Here is a 20,691-nt window from a genome sequence, read left to right as displayed (position 1 = left end):
ACAACAAACTGATAGTTTCATTCTTGCACTATTACGTAGTTCCCTTTGAGATATTTGATTCAGGAACATGAACAACCTAGATAAACTAAATACGTTCTCTGTACTCAGTATCTAAACACTTTTTTAAACACATTCTTGCCTTCACTTTATAAACGTCTTTAAATACTAAACACGTTTATAGTATTGATGGGTAATGCTTAGCCATTGAACATATATAGTTAGGAATTTGATACATGTTTAGCTGAAGGCAAGAATGTGTTCAATAGCTAAAACTCAGTTTTTGAAGTGTAAACCTCACTTACATTGGGCGTTAGCTGTTACGACAAAAATAGATATTTCCTAAAACATTTTACGATATAAAGACATTTCTACAAACAAAGTAATTGTTACAAAGTTGTAACGTCATTAAAAACCGGTGATTTACCGAAACAATTACGACGTTTGGCTAGTGTCCGCGCACAACGCACACCGGTTACTACGAAAAACAACGGGAAACGTGTTACAATGTATTGTGTCTCTTTCCCCAATTTAAACTATATACATAATACATTTTCGGGGAGTCTTAAAGCAAATACATTATTATTGACTTGTATCGTTTTTATCTGTTCATATATGTGATGCGATCAAGCAAAATCAGTCGGAACTCGGAAATATTGATTTTGAGATATAGCCAAACAAAGGAAATAATCCTGTTGTTACCTATTGTTTTGGAAACTCTTTAATTGCTCATATCTTTGGAACTGGTTGTTCAATTTCAATGGGATTTTTTTTTGCAAAATCCAGCTTTGTAAATGCTCTTTACTATCCTATAAGAAACTCACAATTTAATATTCCCGAGTTCCGGCCGACTGATTTTGCGTGATCGCATCACATATGTGAGTGGACGCGGCGAATCAGCCGTAAACTCGGCAAATTGTATTCTGAGTTAAAGTGTAAAATGTATGTGAAGGTCGTATTCATAGGTGTATCAATTCGTTGCGACAAGTATCTTATCAAATTCTGTTTAAATCAATCAATAATACTACTGCTGAAGAGGATAATAAGCTTCTACCTATTTCTTTAGAATAGTTCTTGTCTTTGTTTGCTTTGGCTAAATCCTGTTCGAGTGGTAGATAACAAAGCATTGTATTTTGTCTAGGTATGTATAATCAACAATGAACAATGAGAGGATATTTCTGAACCTCGTTGACTTGGGGATGATTTGAAATGACCGCCAGTTATGACTGTTGGATATTTATTACCAGAAATGTAGAAAAAGAGACACATGTAGAAAAGGATAAAAATACAATTTTGTCGAAGGAACAGAGTTCAACAAATCATAACCCCGCTTTTAGATATCGTTTGAAGTCAAATGATATACCATTTTAAAGCTTATGGTATATATTTTCTAAACACGAAATAAAACAAAATTGACCGGGGCCGACTTTACGGCTGATTCGCCGCGTCCAGTCACATATAGACAATAAAGATATAAATGTATATATTAATATATTTTCACCCGTGCAGCGACGAAAATGTGTTTGATACTGGAATGATTGCATTACGGAATACTCCATTACGGAGTCTCCACAGGACATAAACATGAGCCAAGCTACCTGAATAGTCCAGGATAAATATAAAATAATTAAGTATGGGCATAAGTATATCATTCATTTTAATTTGATACCAAAGTCTTGATATCATCTAATCAATGTACTTATTATCGACGATATTGTGACATTGGGACCGGGATAAAATGACTTCTTCCGCCATCAGTATTTGGATGATGGTGTCTTGAACTTCTTGGCTGTGAACTTATGACCTTGGACTTGGTGACCTTTGAACTGATGGCGCTGATGTGTTGATCCTCATGAGATACTTCTGCGTAATTTAGATGATATGACGCCTGCGCACTGACAGTTGGAATTTGATCCTCAGTTGGATTTCGCAAACGGCAGCCTTCCGAATGCCGGAAGTCCTCAAATCCAACATTCCTTGTGAACTCATTATCAAAAGTGCCGTCACTATTGAAGAGAAGGTAGACTCGTTTCCATTTGTCGAGGTCTGGGTAAAGTTGGTCTATTTGGTCCAGGTTGAGAAAGAGGTTCTTCCCCCAGTGTGGTCTTGCTTTGTATCGAGTGAATAGATGGTCTGCAAGCTTCTTGTGATATTCATCTATACCGTATGCACCGGGGGTAAAAGGTACCTGGTAAATTAAAGAAACAAGGTAAATATGCTGTTGAAAGAATGCTAGTATTAAGATACTGGTTGTTCTACGTGGAAGTTTGCTTCAGTATTGAAAAAATATGTTTCTGCAAATCATTTTACAGTATTTTTCTAAGCTATATATTTACACCATTGAAGGTTCTCGAAATAAAATAAAAAGTAGTATGGCTATAATCGTATTTCATTAATAAATGCCGTTTCATCTTGATTGAATGTGATTGAATGGCCAAAGCTGCTCAGGGTCATGCTCTTTTTTTACTTGTAATATGAAAGACGAAATATTGGTCATATCAATACTGATCGTCAATTAATTGAAGACTCATTGAAGATTCATTCTGGTTCTGGCTTATAAATTTATTATGACGATGTGACCAAATGTATTGAAGACGTATTAAACATTAGAATGTTTCTAAAAATTATTACTCTAGAAAAAAGTGTCTAAACTTACATCAATAACTGCATAATAGTCGACCTGAGTGCCATCAGGGCGTCTTCGGTTGACAGGACTGAGATACAAATCATCCGCCTTTACCATTCGAACGTACAAAGGTAACAAGGAATAGACACGGTATTTGAGTAACTCCTGCATGATGCGTACAATGTCTGCTAAGGCGTTATCCAGATTGTCACGTGGGATGAAGTACCCAGCCTCACTAGCGCTGTTAGGAATGAAAGAGAACAGAGGTTTGACGTAAGTACAAAAGTTTTAATCAAATACGGGGCCTGTTTCGTTAACGACGTTGTGTCTGATACCATCCGACATCATCAGGTGACTGATTGAGGCCGATTCGTCACGTGAGACACGATGATCAATTCTTATTATCGCATGGAACCACGTGTATGGCAAGCTAGATGTACGTACAATAATTCGGCCGGCCCTGCGACTTGGTGTTTTTGGTTGATCAAGGCCGCTGGGCCGGCACGCATGAGGCCTGCGACTTCATATACGACGATTAAACACTCCAAGTGGGACCCAATATAAGGGCCCCGCATGGCAAGAAAGCAAAGTAGTAACCTTAATGTAATTTAACACCATAGAATACATATTCTGGGTAATTGAAAAGCAGTGTCAGGGGTGACACTAAGTTCACGGTTTTTGTATTAGCAACGCAAACCTATGACGAATTTTGTTGGCTTGCTCTTAACAAAGTGAGGCAAGGTATCGATCGGTTATATACTTTGTACGTTGTTATGTACGGTATGTACTCAGAATTTACTTTAAAAAAAATCAAATAATTGACAAACAAAGATAATAATTCTCTGGACTTACTGCACTTGTCCACGGAAGAAACCAAATATGTTGTACCATTTGTCTATATCGTCTGAATCTTGTTGTCTGATCACTTGATTTAACGTGAAATCGGTGATGCTAGGGATGCAAGCCGGGAAACAATTTGACAGCGATTGCATACAATTAGCTGCACAGTCCGTCTGTAAAAATCCAAAAATTAAAATGTTCAACAGACATTGGTGATGATAGTAAATTGTGTGATTTCGGAAAGAACTTGTCTTTAACATTTCACGAATAGTACGTTGAATTCACCACCTTTCACTACATCTCGATTGTTATTGACTGATCGATTCTTGCATTGATTTGTGACTTTGTATTTTTTGCACCATTGACTCGGATCTAAACAACTATCTCGGTTCGCCTATTTCAAACGTGTGATAAACACCTTTCACCGTGATTATTGAAGCGTGAACCTAGTGATCTTCTCTCAAACATGCCTATTAAAGCGCGCTTCAGACTCCGTATTGTACGTACAATATTGTATGTACAATATGTACGTTATTTAATCTATTGCCATTCTATTTCAATGAATGTTTAAGTTCTAACGAATGTTTGATGACGTAAAATCGATAATATATTTCTGCTAGGTATTGTATGTAACATATTATCGATTTTTCGTCATCAAACATTCGTTAGAACTTAAACATTACTGGAAATAGAATGGCAATAGATTAAATAACGTACATATTGTACATACAATATTGTACGTACAATACTCGGAGTCTGAAGCGCGCTTTAAATACAGAAGCTGTTATGACTGCAAACAAAATAAAGGAAAAGAAGTCCAAGTACGACAGTGTGAGGAAATGTTATGTGACGCATGTGATGATATCAGATATAATAAAATCCAGGCTACCAAGAAAGCCAAGAAACAGAATTTAGAAAAAAGTGCCAAAGAACAAACTGTAGACAAAAGTACAAAAGAAAATGGTTTGGCCGAATATGTCGCCTCGCTAACCACCCCCAAACAGCAGACCTCGCCCATTCCCACACCGCAGACAGCGGCTGCTAAAGCTACAAGTGATATTGAAAACATAAGCATGATCAATGTCATTAATCTATGCAATAGCCTCCAATGTGCTCAACCATCAGACCCAAATCAGTCAATCAAATGCAAGTGTTTCATATGCCAAAGACAATACCACATCGCATGTGTTGGACTTAAAAAGCGACCAGCCCAAAAAACAGCCTGGTCCTGTCCGGAATGCAGATCAGACACCAATGCTGCAATCAGAGCACTTTGTCAAACAGTCAATTCCCTCCAGACAACTGTCACAGAACTCACATCCAACCAAAACCACCTTAAAACCCAACACCAATTGCTTCAGAAAGAAAATACAAAACTCTCTGAACTAGTAACTGAATTACAGAAATCGGTGTCTACTCAGAAACCAACAGCAATAGACACAATTCAAAAACCACAAAGAACTCTGATCATAGGGGATTCAATGCTGCGTGATATCCCAAAGGCAGATCAAAATGATGTGTGCGTCAAACCTATAGGCGGTGCCACGGTCAAACGTATTCTCGAGGAAGTCAACAACATGTCCAACTCAAATGAACTCCAACCATTTGGTGATATCATTATTCATGCTGGAACCAATGACATTTCACGGGACAATGATGTCCAAGAGGTTACCGAGACTATGGAAGCCATAATAACAACTCTTATGGTCAAAGCGCCTACCGCGTCCATACACATATCAGCGGTTTGTCCACGGACCTCAAAAAGTGAAGAAGTAGCGGTGTTCAACCAAAGTTTCAAGGATCTTGCTTCTCGTCTTTCCTGTGGCTATGTCGACATTGGACCGAAAGTAACTTACCTGGACGGCACTATTGACTCTAACCAATATGCTGACGGTCTTCATTTGAATGAAAGTGGAACGCGTATTCTTCTAAAATCATTTTCCGTTGCAGTTCCTTCGGTTAATCATGACAAGCTGTGGACTGATGTAGTTAGAAAGAACAGAAAGCCTGCAAATAACGATATGTGTCACAAAACTCGGGAAAACGAACTTTCGCGAAACAAGAATAAGCAATTTAAACCGCGCACAAGGTCATTTGGAAACCGCTCAAGATCTTTCACTGAACGTGCTCGCGATAAGACTGGACATAATGACCAAAACTATAATCGCAGCAGAGACCAAGAGTCTTGCCGACATTCTTCGGATTATTCAGGATGTTGGAAATGCGGACTATTCAATCACAATGCGGATACCTGTTACTATGATTCTGAGCTAAAATGCCGCGAATGTAACGGTTTTGGACACAAAGCAAAGTACTGTGAATTTAAATCTATCCAATATCATGGTTGAAGATCTGGCCACGCGGAGTGTGCCGATGTTAACGTTGAAAATGTACTTGGTTGTAAAGATGTTAATGTTAACGGTATCGATGTGAAGCTAAACAAAACAGCAAAGGTATCTTCTAAAAATAAAGCTCATAACAGAGTTCCAAAAGATCAAATGTCTGTTTCACGTAACTCCAACCTCAGTAAGAAAGGTTTAAAGGTTTGTCATTTTAACATGCAAAGTCTTATGTCAAGTTTTGATGAACTTCAACTTTGGATTAAAAGTCAACCATTTCATATAATCACAATGTCAGAAACTTGGCTTGACAATACAGTTTCTGACAGTGAAATTCACATTCCTGGTTATGTGGTAGAACGTAGAGATAGAAATAGACATGGAGGGGGTGTTGCTGTCTATATTGATGATAATATCAAGTACACACGAAGATATGATGTTGAGAATGATAATAAGGAATCTTTATGGGTTGAAATCCATCAGGTTCACAAGAAATCCATTCTGATTGGTACTTATTACAGGCCTCAAACTGAAGGACCTGATTTTTTGACGTATTGTCTGAAACGATGGATGTTTTACCAAATGATTATAAAGAAATTATCCTTGTGGGTGATTTTAACTGTGACTTCTTAAAACCAAATTCTCTCACAAGTCACATGTCTTTTTTTATGAATTTGTATAATTTAAGTCAAATTGTTGAACATGCTACAAGAATAACGCCTACAAGTAAAACACTTATTGATATAATTCTCACTACCAATCGTAACATTTGTAAGGATACTCGTGTAATTCACAAGTCGTTTAGTGACCATTCTTTTCCTTGTACAACAATTGTATCAAAGACTAAGGTGAAAAAGTGTACTAAAAGTAATCATGTTACGAAAAAGTTTCGATGTTTTAAGAATTTTAATGTTGATGATTTTGTGAATGATTTAAATGACGTTAATTGGTCTGTTGATGACACTCTGCCTGTGAATGAAGCATGGGACTCATTTGTAAGTAAGTTTACCAAGGTTTGTGACAGCCATGTTCCTATTAAAACTATCAGATTTAAGGACAACATTTGTCCTTGGTTAGAAAACCGTGATGATATTTTTACGAAAATGCATGACAGGGATTATCATCACAAAAAAGCAATTAATGGTGCTGCTGGAAATAAACATTGGGATGAATATAAAATTCTCAGAAATCAAGTAAATAAGATGATGAAAGATGCAAAGAGAGACTATTTCACCAATGAAATCAATAGCTCTGCTGGAGATACAAAGAAAATGTGGAAAACACTTAAAGAATTGCTTCCAAGTAAGAAATGTAGTGCTGCCACATGCACTCTTCCGTCAACATCTAAGGGAGATCTTAACTTAGCTAACGATTTTAATGAACATTTCACGAACATTGGTATGTCAAATTCTTGTGATGTAAATAATAACAACTCAAATAATGTTCGAAGGTGTGGTGTTGACACTAAGTTTAAATTTATTGAGATCACAAATGCGGAAGTTATGGACGAACTCAATTCTCTCTCGCCAAAGAAAGCTAGTGGATTAGACGACATATGTGTAAAACTTCTCAAATATGGTAAAGAAGCTGTTGTCCCTATCCTTTGTAAGATATTCAATATGTCTCTTAAACAAGGTTGCTTCCCAGATGATTTAAAGATAGCTCGTGTCATTCCCATTTATAAAGGTAGTAATCAAGATGAGTTTTCCAACTACAGGCCCATTTCTATCTTACCTGTGTGCTCTAAGCTACTGGAAAAGATTGTACATAGTCAGTTATATAATTATGTCACCGATAACAATATTTTGTACAAAGGTCAATCTGGTTTTCGTAAACAACACTCCACCTGTACAGCTCTCCTTAAAACGATTGATAAATGGAGTACAGATATAGATAATGGTAATTATGTTGGAGCAGTCTTTGTAGATTTAAGTAAAGCCTTTGACATGGTAAATCATAAACTGCTTATTCAAAAGATGCACGCATTGGGTGTTAAAGATAATGAAAGAAAATGGTTTGAAACATATCTCACCAAACGTACCCAATATGTCTCGATTAATAATTCCATTTCTGTGCCCCATGTTATATCATCAGGAGTTCCACAAGGCTCTATACTTGGGCCACTTTTATTTCTTTTATTTATTAACGACATGCCAAATGATCTAAAACATTCAGTTGTTGACATGTATGCCGACGATACCTTGATTTATGTTTGTAGTAAAGATGTTAAGGAAATAGAGAATAACCTAAATGAAGATCTTAATACACTCTGTAAATGGTTTGATAATAATCTTATGAAAGCAAATGTGAAGAAAACAAAAGTTATGTTACTTGGTACACCTGTTAAAACTAGTAAAATTAATCATGTTAAAGTGTATATGAATAATGTTGAGATTGAAAATGTCACATGTTTTAAATATCTTGGTGTTCAAATTGATGTTAACTTGAAATGGAAAGAGCAGATCAACAATATTTGTCGTAAAGTGTGTACAAGTCTTGCAGTCATGAGAAGAGTTAAGCCGTTTGTCCCGAGAAGTTCACTGATTACTATATACAACACTATGGTTTTACCACATTTTGATTCTGCAATTACTATTTGGAGTAGCTGCAGTGTAATAAACTTAAATAAGCTTCAAAAACTCCAAAACACGGCAATGCGAATTATACTAAGTGTACCATACAGAACTCATATAAACGACATGTTACGTACTTTAGGCTTCATGAATATAAGAGACCGTATTATTTTCTTAACTGGATGTATGATGTTTAAAGTTAAAAATGAAATTGCACCCTCCTACCTCAATGATCTGTTTCGTCCAGTTAATATCATTCATTCTGTTAACACTAGAGGTAGTGTAAATGGCGATCTATATGTTCCAAAGTGCAATACAAATTATGGTAAAAGCTCTTTCCAATACAAAGGTAGCGTATTATGGAATGTTATTTCGAAAGATATTCGTCAAGTCAACTCACTAATGCAATTCAAAAAGAAACTCAAAGAAGACCTGAAATTGTAGCACAACTAATTCTGCAGCTCATACATGTCATATGTTTTTAAATACTTCGTGTAGCTTTTGAATTATTTTTAATTACAAAAACTTGGTTTTCATGCTGTATAATATTTATATAAGGTATTTTAATGCTGTGTAATATTTATGTAAGCTCAATTTTTTATGGTTTTTAATAATGTATAATCTACGTGTATTTAATGCTTTTATATGTTTGTCTCAGGGCCCTACTGAAAATCAACATTGTAATATTTGTTGAGTAGGTTACCCTGTTTAAATATGGTTAATAAATAAATAAATAAAATTACTTGTAATAACATTTCATATTAAAAGTTTTAACAATTCACTAAGTATCTGGTGATTGGATACAATGCAAGGACTTTGAAATAAAGATTAGGTACTTTATTGCCATTTCGAAAGTGCACTCAAATTAAACGTCTTCATTTATACTTCCGTCACCAAAGAAGTACAAAATGTCCTTCCAGGAGACTAAAAATTGAAAACACTGAGTACTAAAACAGTAGGTCATATGACATTTTCATGGCAGACAATTTATCAGTGACTCGATTACAAACACGTCATGTTGAGAACGCCTGCTTACCTGAACTACTTGAGATAGACAATCCGGTCGACAGCAGCGTTGGCACTCGCGCTCTGTGCAGCAGCACATACAATTACACATCCTGGTGCTTCGCTCATCCGTTCTCTCTGATAAGATATACCCACTACTCAGGACAACCCTACCAGCTTTCTTTTTACTCTCCATAGGGAATGGATTGATGCTGATGGTCAAATGGTCATCTGACGAAAGATCTGTCAGCTCTGATGGGATCTTGAACCTCTTGGACTGTTTCTTGGAAGGCCATTTGATTTCAATGTTGCGTCTCGTCTCTTTCACGTTATATGCGGCGATACATTCGAAGGTAACGGAGTAGATTATTCCCAGTGATCCTAAACCAACGGCTGCTGCTCGGAAGATATCTGTACTGCATATTTCAATTGTTGGGTCGCCATACTTTGCGGCTTCGATTTTGCATTTGACGGATTCAAAATCTTCATCCACATCTCCTTCTTTTCGGGGTAGTCTGATCTTGACTTGAATACCCTTGGCAATAACCATGTGAAGCTCCACCGCAAAGTTAGACTGAAAGTTACAAAAATATTTAAAATTATATAACACAATGCACTATTTATATACATTTATTCATATTTATTATTGAAGGTTTATTACATAAATATTTGAATCGCAGCCGGAGCTGAAATACAAAATAGGCCACACACGCGCACACCCCCGTCACAAACACCACATACATACACCCTACAAACATACCCAATACCACTCACCCACCCACCCCACACACAAACCATTGTAATAGTAACATCAAATTCCAGAAGAACATAAAGAACTAAATGATACTAGTTATTCCTGAAACACTTACATTACAGAACAAATCTATTTTGCAATGAATAGTTTCTTTCCACATTTTAACTTTTTTTAACATTACTCTTTGAAAGTATAAAGAGTTTTGTCAAAATTCAAACTAATTTTGTCACGACGTTTTCTGAGCTCCTGTAATAAGTGCCTCTCGGTGGGAAATGCATCTGAAACCCAATACTGTACATATCCTTTATTGAATACATTCTAAAGCAAGAATACTGATTCTGGTACAGCATATTCGAGAAATGGGAGAAATAAAACTACCATACGTTGTCATCAGATCTTTATTGGAGAGACCATACACCGGGACCATAACGCTCTAGGATAATATGACCGTTCGCACGTCTAATAACATGGTTGTCCTACGTATCAGTGTCCCAATCGTTAAATTTGTCCAGATCACACTCCGGGGTCGCAGTGGATGGTACTTTCTAAATTCCTGGGCAACAACATGTTCTCAATCACAGTTATATATTCAACATATCATTTGAGCGCAAATTTGTCTTTCATTGTGGCAGCTATATTTGTCAGGCCAGGGAAATTTGTTGGCTCACTTCACGCAGACAATGCATAATTTACGATATACGATATCTATGCGCATAGGACTCTGTTAGAGAACGAACAACAGATTCCTGTTGATTTGAATCAAAAGCCTTCTTGAAGTCGATAAATGGGATGGCTAGTGGAAGATGATGGCTCTAGATGGCTTCAATGATTACTCTAATGATGTGAACTTGCTGTGATTAACTTTTTGCCTGGGCGTATCTTCCGGCCTGGTTCTTATTTTTTACTGGATCAGTATGATCTCTAATTGGGTACGATGTTAACCATAACTTCACCGCCACCTTTAAGTGCTTCTAAAGTAATTGCACAATCCAGCTCAACAGCTTTGTTGTTGTTCATGCTCTAGATGGCATCCCTCGTTTCCTTACGGGTGGACATCTCATCACAAATGGGTATGTCCTGATCATCAGGAAATGGAAGATCTGATTTAAGTGATCCATTGTCATTGTTGAGCAAGGTGGAAAGGTATCCCCTCCATGCGGCAAGTAGTTCCTTGTCACTGGACGGGCTGATTCATAACGCTTCTTCATGATTATCAGCTCCCTGTAGATCACCCATCTGCTTATGTAGTGAAACAAGTTCGTCAGATCTGTAAGACTAATTCACGGGCTGGTGTTCTCCAAGTTTCTATCAACTGCCGCGTTCTTGCAAGCAGGTACCCCATTCAGAGTTGCAGATGCTTTGTACAATGTTGTAGGTACTTGTAGATGTTCTGACATAACAAGTCCATCACCGCCTCCATGTCTCTAGGGTGTGTCTGCGCTGTAGATGAGTATTCAGTTCTTGTCATCTGACCATAAGTCATCTGTGGGGGATGATGTTATCAGACGGTGCTCTTGGAAACCAGCGAAGTCGACGCCTGCATTTTTGCAGCCCACAAACAGTTGATTTCATTTTCTGATAGTAAGGTCCGCACATTGTAGGTGGATACCACAAGTGGTTTGAAGGTAGGTAGATGAGACATATCAGAACCAACAGTGTGTGATGGTGTACCAAGCTCCCGCTGGGCCGTCATAGAGCCAAGAAAACATCTGCCCATCTACCTCCGATCTTTTATTATAATATTTGTTTTAGTAATCATTAATTTGCCAGGCTTATATTAGTCTGGGTCTGATAACTGAGCGGATGATCAGCCCGGAACAACAGCCCTGTTTCCGAAGGCAACAGCAGCCGAAATCCACATTTATTGAGTAGCACACCCCTGATCCTAGTCTTTGTCAAAGACCTCGCGATCCTAGGGGGGGGGGGGCGAGCGGCGAAGCCGCGCCAGAATATGATAGATGGCGCTCTCACTACGGTGCTCTAGCCCAGGTAGCCAAAGCCTTGTTGAAAGGCTACCCTGATCCCAAGCACGTTGGCCAGTGAAGAAACTTAACCTATGATGACGTGATGACCATTCTGTTGACCGTCGGAATAATGATCTTCCTCATTCGCTCTTTAGCCGTTGAGAGTAGTACTCTTCAACCATTGGAGTAGGCTGTTCCAAACTATTTAAACCATAGATAAGTTTGAAGGAAGACACTGAGTAAAAAAAGCTTTAGGAATATGACATGACATGCAGATCGCCTTAGACATTTAGAACTAAAGACTATACAAGAAACAAGCCCAGTCGGTACATAACTCACAAGGTGCTCTTGTGAGACCAGTACTAACCTTAACCTATCTAATTCCACGGTACTATGCTCTTCATGCAATATTCAGCACCGGTCAGGTAGCTTCAGATGGCCTTCTTCTAATGCGAGTCGCTGGCTGTACTGGCCACGGCGCGCCGCAGCGTTCGTAGCAGTTGCGTTCAAACTAGTAGTTTGTACAAAATATTCCCGCGCGCTATTGTTTCAGGAAAGAATTGGGAGAGGGTACCACTGACTGCGTAATTAAGGGTTTAAAATGGTGTGTAGTAATAAAGTGCCCCCTTAATATATTATTTATACATGAATACAATGTCCCTCTAAATACCTACCATTGTATTGATTCGCTGTCCCGGTCCATGAGTAGAAGTGCTCACGACACCTCCTACTGTCATCTTTGTATACGGTGGCAAGGTAGGTAGAGCCATCCCAAACCGCCCGTCAATCTCTCTTACGAACTCGTTCAATACCTTCCCGGCCTGTACCTCAATGTGGTAAATACTGCCTGTTGAATTTTGAGGCTTTGCATCCAAAATTTTGTTCAAATTCGTCATATCTGGAATTAAAATAAAGTGTAAGCAACAGTTTAAAAACTTGATAACCCGAAATGCGAAATCAGCTAAACCCCAAAACTGCAAATAATTGCCTCGGATAATTGCTTTACTCAACGTTTGGTCAAATAGCAGCACTCTTAATTTGTCTCTAAAATGATTTTTGAAATTTGTCTAACATTGGATAATCTTAAGGTTACTGATATAGTCTATACTGACGATGCTTGTTATCCAACGTTAGTCAGGTTCTGCACAACTTGAGTTAGCACTTGGTATGATAATTTGTTTGTTTTATTTAACTTGTTTTGGTCGTTGATTATAATTATGATATGTCATGCATCAATATTATGAACTAAACTTGGCTTGTCAGTACACATCGTTTGTAAGCCTATAGTCCTACTTTTCGCATTCAAGCTTTTTTATGAGCACCGTGATGTTAACTTTATTTGGTCTGTTAGGCAGACATACAGCATTGACATAATAACTTCTAGGTGTAGTGAATTTATATCATTCTGCGTCATTAAAAGAATTAATCGTCGAATGAAATTGTCAGTTTATTGTTTTAAAAGCCAAGATCTGTATCAGAGAAGCGTATAATACCTATTAGTATATCTCGAACAGTCGTGAGCTTTGACCAAGAACTTCCTGTCCCAACGGCACGAGCACTAAGTTGGTTGTCATGAGCAAAGTGTACCACCGCTGCTATTTGTTCTACTGCAGATAACCCCTTCTTCAGGACGTCTTTGTCGATCGCCATACCTAAAGGTCATAGACAAAAAGTAACCCAGCCGTTATAAATACACATGTAGGCTGATATAGCTTCAGAACTATTAATTGTATTCACAATGTTTTGACAATGAACAAAGGATGATGCTTCTACCCCTAATACCAACTGTGAAATTGATGAAAGAAAAGAATAACCAACACAATAAAATAGTGAGCCACTGAAAACTGTAATGCGAGTAACCAAAGTAATAACCACACAACTTTTGAGAGTGATAATGATTACAATTTTGATTTTTTTAAATATGACTCTTTTAAGTGGAGATGGAACAATATCTTCCTGTTCGGCCCAGAATATCTAATATGGGCAAGTATATATTTGTCGGATATAAATGGTATGAGACTGTTCATTGGAAAGGATTCTTAAAATACGCATCAGTATTCTTGCAAGTGTTGTTTCAACATTCAAAAAGGATTTTATTACTAGTTTATTGCAGAGAGAGTAATGACACACATAAATTATACATTATGACCATTTTGAGAGAAGAAGCAGTACCACGCACCTATGTTTCATGATATTCAATAAATGTTTAGCGTATAACACCTGTAACCGGTATGAGAATACCACCCCATGAAATTTTGTATATATATATAATTGTTGTAGTATTAAGATATCATTTGTAGTGTAAGACAAAATAGGCTCGCATAGGAATTTAACGTAAGTGCTCATGTCTCTAAATTGAAGTTACTTAATTTTCCATGATTGTGATTTAATTGTTCCAAAAACAATTTTTGACGCCTATACGATTATGTTATGTTTTAGATCTTTTGATCTTGCCCGATATAAGGGACTTTGTTTTAAGATTGCGGTTCATGCATCTTTGTTTTGATTTTGTCCGATGACAGGACGTTTTGATCTGTGTATCGATCATACAAATACAAATTCAATTTTCAATTTGTCTTGCCTTTCTTTATAGAGCTATATAGTGGGTACAATGTAAGTATATTTGTTAAGCCACTGTAGCTTTACTTTGAGTAATCAGGTAAATCAAAACCAAGGCACATTTTGTCATGTCCTTTTTGCGTAATGCCCTTTTGTGCGCAAGCACCACGGTTACATAAAGGAACACAGACAGTTTTAGTAACCACCAGGATGAAGCATTGAATCATCAAAATCATCAAAAAATCACTGATATATGGGGTTTGCAACAAAAGCACTTTTGCCAGGATGCTTGGGTAGGATGAGCATCCCGCCAAAAACTGCTTTTGTTGAAAACCCCCATATATCAGTGATTTTTTTTTATGTATTCTCAAAAATGGGCAAGTGGATGTAAGGGGTTTTGAAACTAAGCTCTTCAAATATTGAATGTTTTTATTCGTTCAATGGAAAGAATATTTCCATTCGGTGAAATATGAACTGTTCCATTCAAACTCGGCAAAGCCTTGTTGAATGAAACAGTCCATATTTCACCTCATGAAAATATTATTACCATTGAACTCATAAACATTCAATATTTGTATACCATACCATACCATACCATACCATACCACAGCACACCATACCATACCATACCATACCAATTTTATCAGAAACATGCGGTACTTCGTAGTTCATAGTTCATGTATAAGAATAGTTGTTGTTTTTTAAGTTCACGTTCAAATCAAACGGTCCCTTGAAAACGAATAAACTTTTCAGCACCGATAACTTTTCACTCCAGTGATTTTGTTTATCCCATGCATCTATTGTTCTCAGGTAATGTATAAGCAAAGTTTATGTCTGAGTTGAAATGCTACCACAGGCAAGAACGAAGTGAGCATATGCTCCCACGGGTATAAGGAAATACTAATATTATGTGCTATATAATATACTAGTATACAGAATACGAAGAATATAATAAAAATGATCAAATTATAATAATATTATAATAGTAATTTGCCATCAACACCCGATTTTACTGGTATATTCTATTTTATTTTATTTCTTTTTTCATTTTTGAATCTAATTTCAAGGTTTATTCCAAGTGAACATAGTGGAATGTCGGGGGGGTGAAATGCAACAAAATTAAAGCAACTGTATTGTCAAGAATATTTCATATATCACTGGAATCATTGATCGTATATTAAAGTATACGGAATTATCGAATTCATTCAGTACAATAATATGCAACGGAATTGTTAAGGGATCCAAAATGAGCGTTTATTGCGTTTCGACAGTATTTTTTGTGGAACATGAGAGCACCTCAGACCTATCGAATTGCATTCTGAATACGAAGCATGTCTTTCTGATATCAAATAATTTTCATTTTTTAAAATTACAATATAATGCAAATTTTATGACAAATTATAAAAATTTAATATTTTTCAAATTTTTGATATATAACAGTCTTCGAAGTAAATTATACAAATCTAATGATATATTTTAAAGTGTATGTAGCAGGGAGGAAAAAGCCGACGATCAATTGAAAATTTTGACCTTTCATATTGAAGATATGGATTTTTTTCCCAAAAGACCTAATTTTTTTTGGTGTTTTGGGGAAAAAATCCATATCTTCAATACAAAAGGTCAAAATTTTCAATTGATCGTCGGCTTTTCATCCCACCTACATACACTTTAAGTATAAATCATCAGATTTATAAAGTTTACTTCAAGTACTGTTAAATATCAAAAATATCAATTTTAATGATTTGCCATAAAATGTGTATCAAATTGCGAATTTCAAAAAATCAAAATTATTTGATATCAGAATGACATTCTTCGTATTCAGAATGCAATTCGATTGTCTGATGTGCTCTAATGTCCCAAAATAAATACTGTCCAAACGTTCATACCGCAGCCCTTAACTGTTTGTACCATTATATTTGTGGAATTATTAGTAGTCTATTATTACATAAAATTTCCAAACGTGGTGATTGTATCATCGTACTCCTGTCTTACTATTCAAAATCACTTTCCTGTGACGGATTTAGCCAGTGTTGAAGATGCACGTACCAAATAAACGCATGGACAACGTGCATGGAAATGCACAAAATATGCCCGTTTGACAATATAGGTTATATTAAAGACAGTCAAGAATATTGAACATACAAAGGAAAGTCCAACTCATTAATACGATCCAATAGTGAGAAGCAACAGTGAGATGTAAAAAAAATGATTTCATTCATACGTGCGGTTCATACGTGCAGATTATCCATCAAAATGCGTGTGTGGTCGGCAGTATAAAAAAGAGATTGCGATTTGCATATTGGTACAAACGCACGGAATAACGCACGGAGGACGTATGACCCCATGAATGCCCGTATGAACGCACGGACCGCGCAAAGCGTATGGAACATCGCAATCTCTCTTTTAATTTCAACAAGGATGCCTGGCTAGGCAACTGTCACGTACGAACTGAAGACAGCGACGTCATACTTTTGAACATAAGTCTTGATATCAATAATCTGTTTCACTTGCTGGTTTCCGCGTCATTTTACTGCTAGTTAAATGATGTCATTTTCTAAGTAATTCTTTATAGATATACGCGTAATCACTTATTACAGAGTGTGAAGTGTCGATACCATTTTAAACGTTCATAACTCTAGTATACAACAAGCACAACAAAAATGAAGGTTTCGTTTCACAGAGAAAACTCGTGCAAATTATTATGACACCAAATTTGACATAAAGCCACTAACATAAGCTACGGTGAAAGAGTTGGGCATATTACACACAAATCTATACAATAAGTTTACAGCACATCTCCGGATCCCAAGTATCAACTTCCTCCTCTCAACTTCTAGACCAATGTCTCGTATATGGAATAGACTATCAAGATGATATACAATTAATTGGGTCGCCAAAAACCAGCTAATCATAAAAAGTGATTGTTAAGGGCTACCTGTTGTATACTGAGAGCTGGTAATTTAACGTTTTAATCCTTAGAACAAAAAAGTTTGATGTTTTAAAACTTGACTTTTTAACTTTATTCATACCTTTTGTGTTAATCCCCCAGCGCATGTTGTTTCACATTTATACCTTTTTTTTTATTTTTGTACTTTTATCATTATGAAAGTTACATGTAAAGTATAAATGCCACAATAATACACAATTATTGTACAAGCGTTTATAGTACGTATGTTTGTAGCGATACCTATATCGTTTCTGTTATGTATGTTAGTTCTGAGTAGCTCTGACTTCTTCAGGACAAAGTACCTAAGAATGAGACATGTAGACCACCCCTTGCCTACTGATGGCTCTGAAAAGTGCCGTTCACTGAAGACTGCCCCTTGTCAACAGAGAACAAGCAGATCTCGCCTATCTGCTAATTTTAAAGGTTTTGGTGGCTCTGAAAAGAGCCGTTCACTGAAGACTGCCCCTTGTCTACAGAAAACAAGCAGACCTCGCCTATCTGCTAAATTTAAAGGTTTGGTGGCCCTAAAAGAGCCGTTTACTGAAGACTGCCCCTTGTCAACAGAAAACAAATTGTTATGAATTCCCGTCGTAAAAGCCTATCCCACAATTTCATGTAATATCTCCTGTTGTCATTGCAATTCTCAATTTTATTTTACGAATTTGAGTAAAGCAGTACTGAGTACAATATTCAAATTCTATTATTTTATTTCATTAATTTTATATAATCTAACATATCAAAGAGGCTTGAGATAACATGAAGACGTTTGTGTACAATACATGATATAGGCCGGCGCTATAGCCCACGTCGCTAATATGATATTGCTTCACCTATGAAGTTCAGTAACTTACCTTTGATCAAGTTCTTTCTGGCAAGTGAGTTTGTTGGTTTGAAATAACTGACCAACGGTTCAACGGTAACTGTTCCATCGAAATTGTAAAAAACTTTGCGATTGCCACAACCACAGACCTTAATGGATTGGTTACGACATTGAATACATGGCTCTAAACCGCAACAACAGCGCAAAGCAAGCGCCGCCATTTTCGCATCTAGTTATTGTAACATTGTCGAATGTGAAAAAACTTTTATCTGCATGCTATGCCATACATGTTCATGTCAAAGTTTCAGGAAAATATCGTTAATTTCCCTTAAGTAGCTTAAAGTAAAGTAAGGATCCACGAAAAACAAAACGTTGCAAACGGAAAATATATGTTATCCGTATTTTCCTGTATGTAACTTTAGTGACGATATCAAAAAACACAGGTGACTCGAAATGCAGGCACTGGCAGAAGTCAACTCTCCTTGAGAAAACGAGCTGTGTGCTGTCGCCCGTGACCAATATGCTTGGATGAAGTTTACGATTATGACCCTGACTTGTTGTTGCGTGTTTTTTTTAATCGAAGTTGGTATTCCTTTGTTTTTTATTTGATTTATTCAAGGTACGGCATTTTGCTAGCTTGTCGCACAATTCATTTGACCCATGAAAGCAATTTTCCGCATTGTTTGTTAGTACGACTTGGTAAACTTGACCCACCTTTTTTTTTATCATGAGTCGTATCGTAATGTCTGCAGTGAACTGTATTACAACAAGTAGAAACTGTATTGTAAAATTCTGTGACATAACATAATGTAATTGTACAAATTTAAACTTCATATACACTTTATTTGCCATCAAAGCAAACAAAATGTAAAAGGAAAACGTGAAAAAGTATATAGGGAAGGGCTCGCGAATAAACCAAAAATATCGCACTCCTTTATTATTGTAATGTAAAGTATGTAATATAATGTAATGTTAAGTGAAGTAATGTAAATGTAATGTTATGGGGGTACTACACCCCTGCCCAATTTTGCGCCTATTTTTGCATTTTTCTCAAAAATTATAGCGCATTGAGATCAAGTAAAATATGTATATTATAGGGGCAAGGACTACAACTACTGCACTGGAAATTTTATTTCAGCACAGACAACAGTTGTGGAGTTGCAGTCAAAAATGAGGGAAACCCAATATTTGATCAATAAATCAATAACTACTTGCTTTGAGTTGCTGAAATTTCAGTACAGTAGTTGCAGTCCTTGCCCCTATAATATACATATCTTACTTTTCACCAATGTGCTATAATTTTTGAGAAAAATGCAAAAATAAGCAGGGTGTAATACCCCCTTAAGTGATGTATTGACTTTGAGCGAAGCAGATATTTACACACTTTAGAAAGATAGAGACCGAAGTAGAAGACAGACAGACATACTGAGAGACAAAGGGACATGTACACAAAATGCGAAACGTCATAGATATATTAAAAAGAGACGATGATTCAGAACGCTTCGGGGATATACGATGATTCAGTACGCAAAAAATATCTGACCTATCAAAAATAATGCTAAATATATGAATTATCTTTAGTATTATTTAAACTCGCTGCAATTGCTATCTTCAGTAGATAGTAAAAACAAATCATTAAACATAAAGAGATACCAAAGGCGTTTTCTTCCGTTGAAGGTGGTAACTATTTTCTTCGTAGGCCCTAATTGCCATCTTCAGAAGATAGAAAAGCAAAAAACATGAAAAATAAAAATATTCTAAAAAGATCATTGCCTTAAACGCGTTCTAGCTGGGCGCGCGCTCAGAAATAATATGGCCAATAGGCCGAATACAAAGCTATAAAGTAATTCTAAAATTGTGAAGGTAATAAAAATTTAAAACGGGGCTTATTATAGTAGAGATGATCAGGAACGTAATAGCTAGAACTCAGGTTTTGAAGAGTAAAACTACACTTATAAGGGCATCAGCTGTTATGATAAGAATATTTATTTTCTAAAACATTTTGCGATATAAAGACATTTCTACAAATTAAGACAGTGGCCAACAATTCGTTTATGTAAATAATTTTATAACATAAATGATTTCGGTTACAAAGTTGTCACGTCATTAAAAACCGGTGATTTACCGAAACAATTACGATGTTTGGCTAGTGTCTGCGCACTGTAACGCACACCGGTTACTACGAAAAACACTGTGAAACGTGTTACAATGTAATGTGTCCCTTTCCCAATTATATTATTGATAAATACATAATTATTATATATTTT

General features: G+C 36.5%; 1 protein-coding gene across 1 annotated transcript; it reads right to left on the bottom strand.

Moving 5' to 3' along the window:
* Positions 1–1,078: 1,078 nt before the first annotated feature.
* On the bottom strand, positions 1,079–18,996 carry LOC140154898 (L-gulono-1,4-lactone dehydrogenase-like). The gene is made up of 7 exons (XM_072177557.1): positions 18,456–18,996; positions 13,592–13,750; positions 12,773–12,996; positions 9,412–9,954; positions 3,476–3,636; positions 2,654–2,864; positions 1,079–2,185 (listed from the first exon to the last, which is right to left on the bottom strand). Exons 1-7 carry the CDS (start codon positions 18,643–18,645, stop codon positions 1,700–1,702), a joined length of 1,974 nt encoding a protein of 657 aa, XP_072033658.1. The 5' UTR covers positions 18,646–18,996; the 3' UTR covers positions 1,079–1,699.
* Positions 18,997–20,691: the final 1,695 nt, after the last annotated feature.

Source organism: Amphiura filiformis, chromosome 6 (assembly GCF_039555335.1).
Source record: "Amphiura filiformis chromosome 6, Afil_fr2py, whole genome shotgun sequence".
NCBI lineage: Eukaryota > Metazoa > Echinodermata > Ophiuroidea > Amphilepidida > Amphiuridae > Amphiura > Amphiura filiformis.
The sequence above is the reverse complement of the archived record's forward strand: the minus strand, read 5'-3'. Positions and strand labels throughout refer to the sequence as shown.